The sequence below is a fragment of the Nicotiana tabacum genome, chromosome 12, assembly GCF_000715075.1.
Source record: "Nicotiana tabacum cultivar K326 chromosome 12, ASM71507v2, whole genome shotgun sequence".
NCBI classification, from domain to species: domain Eukaryota; kingdom Viridiplantae; phylum Streptophyta; class Magnoliopsida; order Solanales; family Solanaceae; genus Nicotiana; species Nicotiana tabacum.
In genome coordinates, this window is record NC_134091.1 from 83,397,689 (window position 1) to 83,416,070 (window position 18,382).

General features: G+C 37.6%; 1 protein-coding gene across 2 annotated transcripts; it reads left to right on the forward strand.

The window, feature by feature from the left end:
- The first annotated feature begins 3,125 nt into the window (after positions 1 to 3,125).
- On the forward strand, positions 3,126 to 13,848 carry LOC107822494 (uncharacterized). 2 transcript variants are annotated; one of them, XM_016649044.2, is made up of 5 exons: positions 3,126 to 3,564; positions 4,847 to 4,950; positions 5,154 to 5,267; positions 13,464 to 13,547; positions 13,623 to 13,848. In XM_016649044.2, exons 1-5 carry the CDS (start codon positions 3,303 to 3,305, stop codon positions 13,677 to 13,679), a joined length of 621 nt encoding a protein of 206 aa, XP_016504530.1. In that variant the 5' UTR covers positions 3,126 to 3,302; the 3' UTR covers positions 13,680 to 13,848. The 2 variants fall into 2 exon arrangements, with proteins under 2 accessions (XP_016504530.1, XP_016504531.1); XM_016649045.2 differs by having other exon boundaries at positions 3,141 to 3,564; positions 4,850 to 4,950.
- The last annotated feature ends 4,534 nt before the right edge of the window (positions 13,849 to 18,382 follow it).

Consider the following 18,382-nt stretch of genomic DNA (forward strand, 5'->3'; position numbering starts at 1 on the left):
ATCAAACTCATGTAGTTACGGGATCATGCGCAAAGGAAAGAAGGGATAGCCTTAATATACCTTATCCACGAAGTTACAACTGTTGCACAAGTCGTCGCACCTCTTACGGATGGTAATCTATATCATACAAAGGATTGGTATCAATATCGACTTCATATTCTATAGGGAAGTTCATTTAGCCATTTTATCGAACAACTTATGTGCATAACTTCATAGGGTTTTTTATAGTTTGAATTCAATACGTTTTAGCACAATGATCTTTATCTTCACTTCCTCTCATCCTCACCATTATGTACGTATCCTTACAATTTCATTTGGTATCTCAAAACATGTAAAAACAGCCCACACAACTTAGCTCAACTTCGTGTTTCATAGTTGCTAGTTCCTTCAAGAATCGTCCAACAAAATTCAACCCAACACTTGTACAAACTTAATATTAGGTTATGGAAGATGAAACTTACCTCAAATATACCAAGAAACCTCTGTTCTTTAACTGATTTCGACACCAAGTCACTTTCTAAGTCGCCACAACGAGAAGGAAAGGGAGTTAATGGTAACCACGAAAATCTTTACGTCGAACTTGCGTGGTTTATCTTTGGATTCACTCTAGGATCATGGGGGAACCCTTAGAGAGCATCTAGTAGGGTTTAGGAACTATTTTGGTCAAGACAAATGAGTTAAAACGACTTAGAATTGACTTAAATACGAGCTCGAGTTTTACACCGACTTTGTGGGTCCCAAGGGAGCTGCTTGCGCAGTCTCACGAAAACGCGAATATCTCTCTATTCCGATATCACGAATGGTTAAATGCGTTAGAAACTAGACTCGTAGATCTTCAATTTGGTAGGTAGATCACCCCGTAATTCTAAGTATATTGGGAGAAAAGCTCAACTACATTTTAACCTAATTTTTAGCACACATTTATGAATGTAACTTGCGATGGCCTTTGCCAACTTTTGTTCCACAACTCGCTTGACTTCAAAACAAAACACACGACTATCATACGACTAAAATAACTCATAACATAATCTCATTATAATGTTAAGTATCATAGCCTTACCCCAAAAGTATATGTTATAACATTCCCAACTTGTTGACTTTCGACGAAACTTATTTTCTTCAATGCGTTTAGCTTCTAAGCCTTCCAACCGTCTTGGTACTTGTTATTCATGATCTTAAATATTTGTAACCTCCACGGTAACATGATTACTTTACTTTACTTTATGTACTTCCAAAGATGATCTTATTTCTGAGCTTACATCAATTGACTTTCGACGTATTCTCACGTACGAAAATATGGGGTGTAACACAGTTCTAGTATTATCAGTTCTTGGAATAGTTATATGGATTTTTGCCATCTTATTTATTTTTTATTGAGTTTTTGTTACTAGTTATTTAGCTTACCTAGTATGTTGGGGTTAGGTGCCCTCACGACTATGTGAGATTTTAAGTCGTGATACTTAATTATATTCTCATATGTAATTTATCAATTATATATAAATAGTGATAAATCAGTATCCTTTATAATAGGAAATTAAATAGAAAAAAATTCTCATTAATATTTCCATTAAATATTTGAAAGCTGCCTCTTCTCCTCTCTCACCCCTTCTGCCTTCAAACCCTAGAACAGAAGCCGACCCCTTCTTTTCTCCTCCTTGACACCGATTGGCCAATTATTCGTCCAGTCGAAAATAGACCAAGTAATCAATTGTTCCATTGCTACTGATGATCCAATCGGCGTTGATGCTGTCACATAAAAAATAAGCAATTCCATATTGGTAAAACATCCGAGATTGTCCAGTATCACGGTAAAAGACTCATGTGGCCTTGAACGCTGGCGACTTTATTATTCGTCGTGAACCTCTCACTGACGATCCCTCAATCTTCGATGAAGATGCCATTAGTTAATACTTAGCAGATCTCTCTATTTCGACACCACTCAGTGTAACCAAGCCCTTGCGGGAATTTCATGTTCTCCTAGCCCATAAATACAATGCCTTTGACGCTGGCGCTACTGGTGAATCGGCAACCCTTCAGTTTAATTTCAGATTAAAAATTAAGAATACAGAACATATAAATCACATACGAAATACATACATATACATATTATATGTATTTTGTATATAAATTATATGAAAGTTGTATTATAATTTTATGATGAGTTGCAAGAAGATTATATTAAGTTTTATGTTGTTGTAATTATACTAAATTTATATGAATATTGTATGAAAGTTGCAAATATATCAGTTTTTCTTGCTCGATCTCGGTTTATGTATGAAACTTGTATTATAAATGTATGATGAGTTGTATAAAAATTACATTCAAGTTGTATGCTAATCACAAACTAATTTTGTATGTTGATTTCGAATAATTTTTTCTTATTGTACCAAATTGTATAATCTATTTTCAAATTTTCAAGCTCTAACTTAATCGTCAGTGGTAGTTGACATTTGGTTGGAAGAGAGAGAAAGAAAAAAAGGAAAAAGTGTGTATCTTCAATTGAATGTATATAAATTATAAAAAAGAACTACCTAATTTTGGTATTTAGCAAACTTTAGTTCAACCGAGTAAAATAATTTGTGATTTCATATATATACGAAAATTTCCCATAGCAATAATAGGACATGTCAGATAATTCACAAGTTACACTAGTGAATGTCCAGCCCATATGTTCCAACCCGAGGCAAAGTTTAGTTCGGGCAAGAGGTTATAACTACCGACCTTGAAAATGGAGGGTCTTAATGTTTTTACCTCGCTTGCTTCATGGGCGAACTTTTAGGAGTTGTTTGGTACGATAATAAGTAAAAATAGTTTTAAAATAAAAATTTGGTGTCGCCTTATCCCTTATTTGATGATAATTCTTGGTATAAGTTATCCCGAGATTAATAATAATATCAAAATAATTTATATTTGTCAGAGAGTAAAATAATAATCTCAAGATACATTATCTTAGGATAAAATAATAAAATTAACAATATCAAAATTAATATAACATACCAAACTGTCAATAAAAATTAATATTATGATAACTATTATCATCAAAACTAATCCCAGACCCGTTAAGGTAAAAAGTCAAAAGAGCTGCCCTAATATTAAGGGTGCAATGAAATAAAGGGGATAAAAAGATCAAGAATGGGAGCGAAGTGTGGTATTTGTGCAAATCACCCTGGTTCGGGTGGAACTTGGCAGCCAAAGCAAAAGGTGCTAAGCTCTAAAAATCAGGGGCAAAACCGTACACTCAACAAGTTACTGCTACTCATTTCTGTGCATAATAGTTCTGATATTTGAAGGATCATCAAACAATGGCGTGCAGGAGTGTGTTCAGAACAGTATTCTTAAAGGAACCCTGTGTTCCGACCTCTTTTCCCGTTGTATTGTTTTCTAGCCACAAATCCTTCTCCATACCCGTTTTGTGCTGTGGCTGTAAATTCATTTACGCCCGAACTTATCACTTCCCACGAAGAAGTCAGCTTCTCAATTGCTCCAATAACGAAAACCCTTCTTCCTCTGAAGATGATCTCGAACAAGGTCCTCCTCAAGAAGTTATCCTTAAGGCCATTTCAGGTCCATAACCTTTAATTTTTGTTCAACAAAATAATTTCCTTTTTTTTTTTGTCATAATCTGTTTGAGCTTGATTCTGAGTTTTTATTTATTTATTTATTTATTTCTCGGGGTCTCCTGAAGTAGTTATTTGCTTAGATTGTACTATAACTTGCAAATATATTAAATAACAAAACTTGCTAACATGCAGCAATAACAAGAAGCTCGTGGGGTATGGGAGGCTAGATTATACACAACCTTACCCTACTTGAGAAGGTATAGATGTTGTTTTCGATAGATTTCCGGCACAAGTAAAGATTAAAAGAAGCAGAAACAATAAGTAGTAACAACAACAAGATAAAATGATAATACCCGAAGCGAAAGTAACAACATATAGTGAACGAAAAACTGTGAGTAAGGAAAAACAAAAATACAAGACTAATACTAAAGCTATGTTAATGAAAAGGAGACACGCACGACTACCTACTAACTTTTTACCCTAATTGTCGACCTCCACACCCTCCTATCAAGTGTCATGTCCTCGGTAAGCTGCGTCATGTCCTACCTAATCACCTCTCCCTAATACTTATTAGGCCTATCTCTACCTCTCCTCAGTCCCACCATGGCCAACCCCTCTCACCTCCTTACTAGGGTATCTATGCATCTCCTCTTCACATGACCATATCATATCAGCCTCGTTTCCCGCATATTGTCCTCCACGGAGGTCACTCCCATCTTGTCCCGAACATCTTCATTCCTAATCTTATCTTTCCTAGTATGCCCACACATCCATTTCAGCGTCCGAAAACTTGCTAACATGATGTATGAATATATATCTTTTTGCTATAGTTATTTAGTTACTGGGTTTAAATTGAGCTTCATGAACAGTGAGATTCATATAGTTGACCCCAAGTGCTTGGGATTGAGGCATAATGTTGTTATACTTATTTAGCTACTGGAATTTCTTAACTTAACCCCAAACCCCCTTTCTCTTTCTTTTATGTGTTGGAATTTCACTTTACCACCTAAAGTTTTTTTAGGGAGATTGATTGTGCAGAAAAATGTGTACACCGTAGAGTAACTTAATGGTGGGAAGGATTAAAAATTAGTAGAGAATATGAACCTATATCTTGAGCTAGTCTGTTTCTCAATTGCTTAAGATAATATTTTTCTAGTTTCTTTGGAGGTGCCTGGCAGGGTATTGAAGTTCTTTTCAGTATTTAAACCTAGTTGTTTTTCTCTTTCTTCTTTCTTTTAATTATATGAGCAACTTTTTCACAATTCTAACCGTTGAGGGTATTCCAGAAGTGTCCAAGACAGAAGGGCGAGTTGGACAAACTACTAATGTTGTTATTGGGGGCACAGTGCATAATGATTCAACTAATGAGTGGCTTGCTCTTGATAAGAAGGTGCAAATTCCTGGATTCATCACCAATTTTTATTTTTCATAACATAAAATAATGTAGAAGTTTAGACAATGGTTTAAAGTTGAAGCTTTGAAGATAATGTCAAATGCTTCATATTTGTAGAAATGATAAATAACTTGATAACCATTAGAAGATTCAGAATTTTATACTTGAGGCGAAGCTGATAAATGCTCTTTTACTTAAAGGTGAATTCTTACCCCACTGAAAGAGGCTTTACAGCTATTGGTACTGGAGGTGATGATTTTGTGCATTCTATGGTTGTTGCTGTAGAGTCAGTGATACAACAGCCTGTTCCTGAGGTAAGGGGAATTAGATAATATACTCAACTCAGTGTGCCTCTATTTAAAATTTAATGACTATAGTGGCAGCTCAAATTTAAGTACGAGGTTTCAAAATTTTTGGAGGATTACATGCCTAGGTTTTTTGGGATTAGCTCGATCTATGCTATTTGTTTTTGGCCATTCTATGTATAAATTTGCGTATTGGGAGGATTATTGTCTTTTATGCTAGAGATGTTAAACTATTGGCCATGCTTGACCTCTATATGATATTGGGCTGAAGATGAATCAATTTATGATTTATGAACCAACTACAATTATGTGAATGAATAGCAGCTTCTCTTTGTTATTGGGAAAGATAATGTTCAGAATGTGTATAACTTTCTGTGATGAGGAAACAGGAGGATTCTTGGGTTGTTCTTTAGATTGAGCTGTTCTATGCTGCTCAGCTGCAATTCTCCTTACAATGAAGTATTATATATTGCCCAACTGTTTCAGCTGTTCATGAGTTGATCGAGATTTGATTTTGAAAACATGACATCTACAGTAAAATAAATAGGAAAAGTATATTTCCCTTAGACTTAGCTAGATCATATGAAAATGTAGAGAAGCTTCTGAAAGCTAGTTGTTGGAGGTTTTACTTGGAACATAATCAGTGCGTACGCACCCCAAGCAGGCATGGATAAGGTGGTCAAGAGGCGTTTCTGGGAGGATTTGGATGAGATGGTGCGTGGTATCCCGCTCACCGAGAAGCTTTTCATAGGAGGAGATTTCAACGACCACATTGGGGACGTCTGGGGGTATGATGATGTGCATGATGGCTTTGGTTTTGGAGATAGAAACGGAGGAGAAACATCTCTGCTGGACTTTGCTAGAGCATTTGATTTGGTGATAGCAAACTCTAGTTTCCCGATAAAGAGTGAGCACTTGGTCACCTTCCAGAGTTCGGTGGCCGAGACTCAGATTGATTATTTACTCTGCAGGAAGTCCAATAGAAGTCTTTGCACGGATTGCAAGGTCATCCCGACCCTTCATAGGCTCCTGGTCATGGACCTTGAGATCACGAGGAAGAGGAGGAAGAGGGCGATGTATAGCCAACATAGGATCAAGTGGGGAGCCTTGACGGAAGCTAAAGCGCAGGAGTTGGGGGTCAAGCTGGTGATTATGGGGGCTTGAGGAGTAGTGGAGACGCAAGCGCTATGTGGACCACGACTGTGTAGTGCATTAGGGAAGCCGCGAGAGACTGATGGTGGAATGGAGAGGTGCAAGGAAAAGTGGAAACCAAGAAAGTAGCGTATCTAAAGCTAGTGGAAACTGTAAATGAGGAGGAGAAGAGGGCGAATAGGGAGCATTATAAGTTGGTTAAGAAAGAGACAAAGTTAGTAGTTACGACGGCCAAGACTGCAGCTTTTAGTCGTTTGTATGAGGAACTCGAGGGCCGAGGTGGGGATAAGAGGTTGTTCAGGTTAGCTAAGGCGCGAGAAAGGAAGGCGCGTGACTTGGACCAAGTGAAGTGCATCAAGGACGAAGAAGGTAGAGTTTTGTTGGATGAGGGGATTATCCGTCGGAGATGGCAGACCTACTTCCATAGTCTCTTGAACGAGGAGGGGGACATGAGCATTGTACTGGGTGATTTGGAATTCTCCGGGAGTCGTTGTGACTTTGGGTATTGTAGACGGATTAGAGTTGATGAAGTTTAGGGGGCTATGCGTAAGATGAGCAGGGTCAAAACGACTGGGCCGGATAAAATTCCGGTGGAGTTTTGGAAGAATGCAGGCAAGGCAGGCTTGGAGTGGCTCACTAGGTTATTTAATGTCATTTTTAGAACGAAGAAGATCCTGAAGAGTGGAGGTGGAGCACGATGGTTGCGATATACAAGAACAAGGGTGATATCCAAAATTGCAATAACTATCGGGATATCAAGCTGCTTAGCCATACTATGAAAGTCTGCGAGAGAGTGGTAGAGCTAAGGGTGAGGAGGAGTGTGTCTATTTTCAAGAACCAGTTTGGGTTTATGCCGGGGCGTTCGACAACATAAGCCATCTACCTTGTTAGGAGATTGATGGAGCAGTATAGGGAGAGAAAGGACTTGCATATGGTGTTCATCGACTTAGAAAAGGCGTACGATAAAGTTCTGAGGGAGGTTTTGTGGAGATGTTTGGAGGCTAGAGGTGTACCTGTTACCTTCGTTAGGTTGATTAAGGACATGTATGATGGAGTAAAGACCCGAGTGAGGACGGTGGGCGGAGACTCGGACCATTTTCCGGTTATGATGGGGTTGCATCAAGGGTCAGCACTCGACCCTTTTTTGTTTGCTCTGACGATGGACGTACTGACGCGCCACATCCAAGGGGAGGTGCCGTGGTGCATGCTATTTGCAGATGATATTGTATTGATTGACGAGACGCGAGACGGTATCAACGCGCAATTAGAGGTATGGAGGCAGACCCTGGAATCTAAAGGTTTCAAGTTGAGCAGGACCAAGACAAAATACTTGGAGTGTAAGTTCAGTGGCGAGACTCAAGGAGGGGAAGGGGAGGTGAGGCTGGACTCGCAGGTCATCCCTAGGAGAGGAAGTTTTAAGTACCTTGGGTTTATTATTCAGGGGGATGGGGAGATTGATGAAGATGTCACACATCGTTTTGGGACGGGATGGATGAAATGGAGACTCGCTTCCGGTGTTTTGTGTGACAAGAAGGTGCCACCGAAACTTAAGGGTAAGTTCTACAGAGTGGTGGTCAGACCAACGATGTTGTATGGGGCTGAGTGTTGGCCAGTCAAGATCACTCATGTACAGAAGATGAAGGTAGCAGAGATGAGGATGTTGAGATAGATGTGCGGGCACACCAGGTTAGATAGGATCAGAAATGAGGTTATTTGCGACAAGGTGGGTGTGGCCCCTATTGAGGACAAGATGCGGGAAGCGCGACTTAGGTGGTTTGGTCGTGTGAGGAGGAGGAGCACAGACGCCTTAGTGAGGAGGTGTAAGAGGTTGATATTGGAGGGCCTACGGAGAGGTAGAGCCAAAGAAGAGGTGGGGAGAGGTGATTAGGCAAGACATGGCGCAGCTTCAGCTGACCGAGGACATGACCCTTGATAGGAATGTATGGAGATCGAGGATTAGGGTAGTAGAGTAGGTAGTCTAGAGTGTTCATAATAGTAGTATTGGCACGTAGTCTCGCTTTCTGTTGGTAGTAGGTTTTTATGACTAACCGTTGTTTTTTTTCCATTGTTGATTACCTTACTATCTTATTTTTATTCTGCTTTCATATGGTTTTTTGGTACTGTCCCTTCTTGTCTATATTTTCATTAATGTGGTGCTTATACTTTCCTGAGCTGAGGGTCTATTGGAAACAGCCTCTCTATCCTCACAAGGTAGGGGTAAGGTCTGCGTACACACTACTCTCCCCAGACTCCACAGTGTAGGATAATATTGGGTATGTTGTTGTTGTTGACTAGCTCAAAATACCCACCATCTCCCATTAAACTCAAAAAGTAAAATGATCTACATTCCTATCTGAGTGTGATTTTGAAGAGTCAAGGGGACAGTGGAATTACTGTAATGTTTTGAAGTCAGAGTGGCGTATGAACCATCTTTGTCTTGACTTCAAATTCATAACTATGTGGTATGAATCATGTCACAACCCAAATCTGGATCTAGGTTATGACAGGGCACCTAACGAACAACTACCCATTAGGTGAACCCTCTAAGCTAAAGCATGCTCATAACGTAGAAAAGAGAATGGGAAAATACTAGTAACGGTCTCATAATAGATAAAGATAGCAGAAAACAAAGTACAAGTATCAAAACAACCCATACAACCCAAATCCGACCAGTGTTGTAAATAGCGAGCGCTACGTCGCTAATAGCGTGTGGCGACGCGACGCGAGGCAGTAGCACTATTTTGCTCTGTTGCGTAGCGATTCAGAAAAGCCTCCGCCTGTGTAGCGAGAGGCGCTGCAAGGCGACGCTATTTGAAAAAAAAGGAAGAAAAGGCAGCGACAGTGATTAAAATACAAAATTAGGGCTTGGGTTTTCACTTCTCCTCCTTCAGCGACCGTTTCTCAGCAACAGAAAAATTAGGGCTTGGGATTCATCTTCTCCATCATCAGCCATCAGCAGAGTAACCCAGGTATGTTACTTTCTTTTCTTTTCTTCTTCTCCTTTCTTCTTCTACTTTCTTCTTCTTTTTCTTCTTCTATTTCAACTGTCTTTTTCTTTTTGTCTTCGACAGTTCGACTTCGACCATTGCTGTCTTCTTCTTTTTTCTTTTTCTCCTTTCTTCTTTCTTCAGTGATCAGCTCCTTCTTTCTTTCTTCCTTTTTCTTCTTCTTGTCTTTTTTTTTTGTGCTCTGTTTTTCGACCAGCAGCAGAGGCAGAGCAGAGCAGAGACTCCTTCTTTCTTTCTTCCCTTCCTCTTTCTTCTTCTCTTATTTTTTTTTTTGCTCTATTTTTCAACCAGCAGCACAGGCAGAGCAGAGGCAGAGTCTCTTTTTAGGCTCTGTTTTTTCAGTTATAGACTTATAGTCTTATAGAGTAGAATTAATTGCATATTGACTTGATAATTTTTTTTCTATAAAACAGCATTGAAATGGCGTCATCCGATAGTAATAAACGAAATGATATAGCTTGGAATTATGCTATACAAGGCTCATCAAGATCCGCAATTAAATGTGTGTTTTGTGAAATATTTCATCCGATATATATAATATTTTATGTTTTTGTATAATTGTCGCTTCACATCAAAAAGGCTAGCGCTTCGCTGCGCGCCTCCCGCCTCAGTGCTATCCAAAACACTGAATCCAACTAAGTTATGGAGCACTAGAATCTGAGTATAACTAATGTGAGACGCAACTCGAAAACAAAGGAAATGCTAAAAATCTGATAATAGATGAAAGCTAGTAGTGGCTCACCTCAACTTAAATGACTGATGACAGAGTTGGAATCACTGCTCCTGGCTGGAACCTGCGCACACGCAGTAACTGTGAGTCTAAAAGACCCAGCAAGATCATCAACTCGCTCTCCCAGCTTACCCCTGTGGCAAGTCTGTAGAAGTCGCTGGTAGTGCATAAATATATCAATGCAAAGCAATACAAATATAGAAATGATATACAAGTAAAGAAACTGAATCAGAGATCCTGAATACAACTAATGAAAGTAGACATAATGCTGCTACATGCTGAAGAACTGTTGAAGCTCCTATGGCTGCTGTGGAGCTATGAGTACGCTCACTCAAGCTCGACCCATCTATGGGGCCATGAGTATGCTCACTCAAGCTCAACCCATGGTGAAATTGCTAGCTCATAAAGACATACATCGTGCCCAAGCTGTGTGTAATGCTAACTATGTGATGATGCGTACTAAACAGCTAAACAAATATCGGTCAAGTAAAGAACATGCCAACTACTGAAAGTATCATGAAAATATATACACATGCTAGGACCTCTCTCTGTCTAAGATAGAAACTTCAAAACTAGCTAAGCAAGTTCATGCTCACCCACGCACAAGAACAAGGTAGTTTTAATACAAGCAACACATATAACATGCTTTTAAGAAAAAGCAAGCAAACTAAGAATTTAAGTCTTAGTTGTCTAAAAAATGGGAACTTCCCTTTTACTTGAATCTCCAAAACTCACTCAAAAGATCTCTGTTTACCTCAATCTATTCAAAATCATGAATAACGGGTCGAAATTAGTCTAGAACAACTATTCTCATATTTTTAGGAAGTTTCGAAGTCAATATCAACTTTTGGTCAACTCCAAGATCGATCTCTGATCAACTAGTCAAATCTCGAAACAAAGTTCATAACCTAGTTACCCATAAGCTAAGGAATCCAAATCCATTATCAAAATTCAGATTTGATGTCATTTGCATGGTCAAATCATCATTTTATCATTTATAGGTGTAGGTCTAAATTATCCAATTTTAGCATTTGAATCTCATGATTTAACGATTCAAATCGCGTATGATGTCAAGACTAGTGTAGGGAAATCATACCTCAAATCTTAGCTTAAAACTCCATTTCGAATACTATGTATAAGCTCAAATCCCAAAACTTGCCAATAATGGCTGCTGAAGATACCAACTTTTTATAGGCTACAGGAATACACATCGTGATCGTGACCCCTGAGCCACACAATTGTGATTCATAGAAGGTTAAATCTTTGCGATCATGTCACATACCACCGCAGTCGCGTGGAAGACTTGAGCGGAGGTTGACCAAGCTGACCCCAACCCTTTGCATTCGCGGACCAACTCCATGCGGTCACGATGACCTAGCCCTCCAAAGCATCACGATTGTGTCCCTTCTCTCTGCGTTTGTGCAAGAGAAAACCATAGAAAAATCCGTAACACGCAATGTTGCTCCAAGTGCAACGAAACATCCCCGAGCCCCTCGGGTCCCAATCCAAACTTATCCACAAGTCCAAAAACTTCCTATGAATTTATAGGAAGTCTCAAATCATGCAACGACACACAAATGCCTTTTGATCTAAATTTTGGTCAAACTCCAACATTGACCAAGACTAAAAGCACTATCATCAGTCCCCTCCTCTCCCGCTCCCCCTTCTACCTCCCATCTCCAACTAATATTTTACCCGAATAGAAAGGGCCGTAAAAGCGAGGATCGAGTTTTTCATTAGTCTTCTTAGCCAAAGAACGTAGTTTGTAGAGCCAAAGTTTGAGATACACCATTTCTCCAACCTCAAAATTCACTTCCCTGCGATGTCGATCAACTTGATTCTTCGTTCTTTGTTGTGCTTGTACTAGATGATTTTTGAGTTTAGTTAAGATTAGATTTCTAGTATGAATTCTTCCACTGCAAAATGTCATCCATTTGAAAAATTGATGGTGAATCCCTCTCGTATAATGTTTTAAAGGGTGTCATGCCCGCAGATCTGTTAAGGATGTATTGGACCAATATTCAGACCAAGTTAGCCAATGGAACCATTGCTTAGGATTTTTCCTGCCATACAATGAAGATATGCCCCCAAACTCGGTCTCCAGATGGTATGCAGAGCTATAGCATAATGTAGTTCCTGCCATTTTAAACAATTCCCTCCAAAACTGGCTAATGAACTCCCGGTCACGATTAGACACAATAGATTTAGGAAAACCATGCAATTAAATCACGTCCTTAATGAAAATAACAGACGTTTTTAGCGTTAAAAGGGTGAGAAAGTGGGATAAAGTGTGCATACTTAGTAAGACGGTCTATCACAACCAATATAGTATCAAACTTATGGGATCTAGGAAGGCTAGTAATGAAATCCATACTTGCATCCTCTCACACATGCTGAGGTATGGGTAAAGGTTGAAGTGATTCGACTGGACTCAAAGTTTGAGACTTATTCTTTTGTGAAATTTCTCACTTGGCAACGAAGTTTTGCACATTCTTCTTCATACCTTCCTAGTAAATATTCTCGGACAACCTCTTATATATGTTAAGATACCTCGAATGGCCTCCTATTGGAGAAGAGTGAAGCTCCTTCAACAACCCTGGTATTCTGGATGATCCTTTAGGCAAAATGAAACGTCCCTTAAACAGTAGACATCAAATGATGTATTTGTGTCTTCTTGCTGTTCTATAACTAACTTTTGCAAAATAGAAGCCAGTTTGTTGTCTTTTTGTACTTTTTGGTCCAAGTCCTCGTTGTCTTCTTATGTCTGTATCTGTAACAGAAATGTCTGTGCTTCACATACAGAGGTATGATTTATAAAGGGAATGTCTGTTTTCTTAGCACAACAAATCAAGTAGTTAACTATATGGACTGCAATAAATAATTTACTGGCCAGAATACCATAGGTTGGTATAACAACCTGCTCTAGATTGTGTATGTATCAATCTTTATGTCTCTGAGCCTCTTTCCTTCCCGGGAACTATTAGTGCATAGAGAGGATTTAAGGACAAAGCAAGAAATTTTAAGTCGTAAGCAGGTTAGCAGCTTGTATCATGAAAGCCGTATATCAACTTCCAAAGACTTAAGGGGGGAAGCACAAAGTGCCGTTTTTTACTGTAGTCTGTGTATGTTGGTTCTTTTTTTATTGTTTTTCTATAACTTTTCTAACAATATAGACGTGCTAGTAGGGGAAGGTAATTAACAATACACATTGTGTGTTTATGTTTGTGAGAATGTGAACTGGATTGAACCTTAATGCGTATGACAAAGGGGAAATGGATTGGACCCATATCTTAAGGTAATTCTGCTTCTATGCAGGGCCAGGTGAGGCAGAAGCTATCTTCAGGGGGAAAATATGTATCAGTAAATATAGGGCCCATTCAAGTTGTTTCTAGTGAGCAGGTATTATCCTTTGTACCTTAAATTTGTGATTCCACTGCACCATAATCCGTTGTATGACTTGTCGCCCTCATCCAGGTTCAAGCTGTATATAAGGCCATGAAGAGAGATGTCAGGATGAAATACTTTCTGTAAACTACTTTTTTCTCTACCTTTGTATAGAATGGAAGTACCTAGTAGAGTATGTCGTTCATACTGTAGTTTAACTTTCCTTTTCTTATATATCCATTAAACTAAACATTCTTTTAGTTAATCATTCAACACACGTCTATCCTTAAATGAAGCAGAATCTTTCATTTTCAAAGTGAGTTCATCAAAAGTACAAGAAATAATGTGGTTTTACTCATTAGTGAATACTCATCCCTGCTTCTTCAGCAGGGCTGGCTTGGAGTATCCTTCGTTTAATTGACTTAAGATTTTGCTCCTACATAGCAGCTATGTTACTCACTTCGTGCGAAAGTTAAAAGATTTATGAGGAGAAAACAGCTTTTTACTTGAGATACACATAAAAACCAAGTTTTCAATAATTCACTTGGAAGTTCATATACATCTTTACCAAATTAGTATTTGTCACGTCAGCATTGGAGAGGGATTAGTCTCATTGCAAACAAGATTTTTTTTTGGGGGGGGGGGGGGGGGTGGGGGGAGAAATTGCCCGTAAAATTAGAGTATGTAACTGGTTTTTCGGGACGAGTATGGAGAATAATTCTTGTATTTTTTTTCCTTTAATCTGTACTGGATGAGACCTCAATAGACAAGACATTCGACCTCGCCAGGCTTGAACCTCTGACATGCACCTCGGCTTTTGACGTGCACCTTGTACTAATAAGGTGCGCAACATGTGCCTTTTGAACCACCAATACCAACATATGCTACGTCTTTACAAGTACACCACGTTTTACTATATCTGAAAAGTAGAAGGAATAAATTTGACATTTGCAGTTAATAATAACTTTTTATCAAAGTCTAGAATCTTTCTCAATGATAAAAATAAATCAATAAACTAAAAAATTGTGAGTTTTAGTTGATCCAGTTCTAACCTTTAATGTACATTTATCACGATGAAAACAGGATTATTTTAATTCTTTTGACTCAGAGGCGTATCCAAGTTGAGGGATATGGGTTCACGTGAACCCATACTCCCTTCCCTAAGCCACGTATAACAATGTTATATTTCTTCAAAATTACTTAAATATATGTGCGTGGACCTATGCTCAAAAACTCTTATGGTGCAATTATTATTAGTGGGTTCATGATAAGAGACTAAAGTTAAACCCGTCAAATGTAAATTCTAGATCCACCTCTTCACAATAGTGCACCCATCCTATTGAAATCCCGAATCCGCCTCTGCAGTTTGACTAGCTGATTCTACTGAAGCCCCATCCATTTGAACTCAATTCCGTACTCCGTCAATTCGTCGCTGGGGGGGGGGGGGGGTGGAGTTGCTGAAAACCTGGTTCCTTATTTTTATGAGAATATTTCACAAACCACTATTGTTTAGTGGTTATTAGCTTGCTATAGCTACTATTTACTAAATTACTTCCTATAGCTATATTTTCAGTTGTTATAGAGTGTATTCGATGTATTTAAGCTACTGTATTCATGAATACGGTAGAAAAACTCGGCGAAAAACAGGGGAGTCCAGCTAAGCAGAGATTGTATTCGACTGTATTCGCGAGCTGTATTCGTGAATACAGGAACGTAAATTTGCGTAAAAAAAAGGTCCTTTCAGCTGTTTAAAAATGGTAAGTGAATCAATTAACGCGATAGACTCCTAATATAACTCAACTAACTCAATTATAACACGCAAAATTTGTATTTCCAGTTATAGAAAATAATCCCAGCCGAAAAATACCCCAAAACAGAGCAATCTCTAGAGATTCAATCCTTCCTTTCTTTGTTGCTATTGTTCGTGGAAGTTCTGTTTACTAAATAAAATTCGAAATTCGTACAATTATATACAGAAATCGGTATAATTCGATTTTACATATGGCAAGTTTAACGGTGCTACTGCGTCATTCTGGCAAGTGGAACAGTAAGAATAACTACGTCGATTATTCGATTGAGGGGATACTGATAAAGGAGTATGCGTCGTACAATGATTTGGTTGCTTTAATTTCGAAGCAACTCGCCATAGATTTGAGCTCAAAGTCAATTAAAATTGAATACAAAGTGGAAGAAAATTGCACGCCAATGGAAATACATAACGACATGGGTTACATGGTGTATGTAGAGCTGAAAAAAGAGAACAGAGAATTCGGGATGTATCCTTTGTGTATAACAACAATGGACAAAGAAGTTGTAGCTGGAGGTAGTTTAATTCAAGGCGACCTAGTGCAAATAGACGAAGCAAATCAAAGGTGTAAATTTGATATAAATAATACACTTGCTCTTGAGTCTGTTAATTCAGGCGAACCAATTGAGGGTGTTCGAATTGGACACTGATTTGATTATTTCAAAAACTAATCAAAGAGAGGTTATGGCTGGACAAGTATATAAGGATAAGGCTACATTGAAAGAGGTGATGGAGCATTATGCAATAGCTGAAAGGTTTCAATTCCGGGCTGATAGGTCTAGTGCTATCAGATTTGAGTGTTCTTAGTTACAACTTGTTGAACAACATGTTATATTCAATTGTATGGTTATGTATTCTGAATTTTTGTATAATGTATTCATGGCAGAATTTTTAAAAATACATCATGTATAATATATTTATTTCATAATATATTATTTCCTTCGTTCTATATCTCTTTTATTAGTGTTTATGTAATTGAGTTTTCTGAAACAATTATAGGATATATACATATTTAACACTATATTCATATGTATATATGTGTATTTTGCAATAATATTTATATATGTAACATTGTATTCACATGTATATGAATATATTATGTAATCATGTATACTGATCGTATGTATTACGTAAATGTATTTGCAGCTATACATTATTATGTATGTTAGAGGATTATGAATGGAGATTTAAGGCTTCTAGCATTAACAAATCACAAATGTTCAAAGTGAGAGAGTTCAATGATAAGCATACATGTCCGTTGAAGGATAAGGTGTATGAGCAACGTCAAGCAAGTAGTAGTCTTATCGATGGTATGATTAGGTCCAAGCTTACTAATCATAAGAGGAAATACACCCCAAAGGATATAATTGATGATGTGAAATCAGATTTTGGTGTAGATGTTAGTTACATGTTGGCGTGGCGGGCTAAAGAAAAAGCAATAAATTTTTTTAGAGGTGAACCGGCTGATTCATACAATAAATTACCAGGGTACTTATATACAATGGATATGACATATCCCGGTTCGCACATTAGAATGGTAAAATCACCAAAAAATGAGTTCATGTATGTATATATATCTTTGTATGCTTTTATAAAGGGGTTCGATCATTGTAGAGCCATTGTGATTGTGGATGGCAGCCACCTAAAATTAGCATACACAGGGACATTCGTCTCGGCCAGCACGTTGGATGGTGCAGGTGAGTATGTTAAATATATATATATATATATATATATATATATATATATATATATATATATATATATGGATTATAATAAAATTTGTTAAGTTTACTGCCTAATACAGATTGAATACATTTTTTTAATATGTATGCAATTGTATTTACAGGTCATATAATGCCACTAGCATATGGTGTTGTTGATTCAGAGAACGATGCTGCTTGGTCGTGGTTCTTTGAGCAATTCAAGAAAGCATATGGTGAGAGGGAAAACATGTGCATCATTTCAGATAGGAATAAGAGCATCATCAAATCTGTATTGAGAGTGTATCCAACGGTATCATATTTTACTTGTATATGGCATCTATGGAACAACGTATATAAGAAATTCAAAAAGAGTCATTCAAAGTTGAGCGAGATATACTTCTCGATGGCAAAAGAATACACATAGGATGAATTTGATAGTCTAATGGAGAAGGTGAAGAAGGTAGATATTCGGGTGAAAGAATACTTAGAATTAGCTGGATACGAAAAGTGGGCTAAGTTGTATGCACCTGTTAACCGGGGATGGACCATGACGTCAAATATTGTTGAATCAATCAATGCTGCACTTGTATCAGCAAGAGAATTGCCAACATACGACTTCCTCGAAGAAGTTAGGAAGATGTTTGGACATAGGAATTGCAGCAATCGGAAAGAAGCTTCACACATGTACACAACGCTTGAAAAAAAAATACCAGGAGATGCTTACTTTGAATGAGGAAATGTCTACACGTATGACTGTAAGGTTTTTTTTTTTTGCTTTAAGTCTGTGTATCATGTATTTAGCTCTGGTATAACATGTATTTATTTCTGATACAATTTCTACTATTCACATACGGCATGTTCATTGTATTATAGCAGTTGTGCATATTTTCTGTTTTATGAAATGTTTTAAAAATTGATCATTATATGTATACATTACTTGTTTATACATTTGCATTTCATTGGTTGAATTCAGTGGTTTTGTTTTTAATTAGATGCATTTCCTAAGCAAATAGACTATATGTTAATGTATATCACTGTATTCATCAGTTAAATGTAATCATCTTTAATAGTCTACCAACCTAAATATAGACTGTATTCCACTGTATTCAATATATTTTATTGTATATCACTGTATGTCATTGTATTTTATACATACATATATGTTTGTATTTCATACAAATATATATTATATTTAGATTTCTGAAAGTTAAATAAAAGTTTACTACTGGATATTTAAAAATTTTTTTGTATATATCTATACTGTATTTAATATGTCTATTCTTTGAGATATATATGACTTTTTAAAAATGTTTAAAACTTATAGTTCTATATTTAAATGT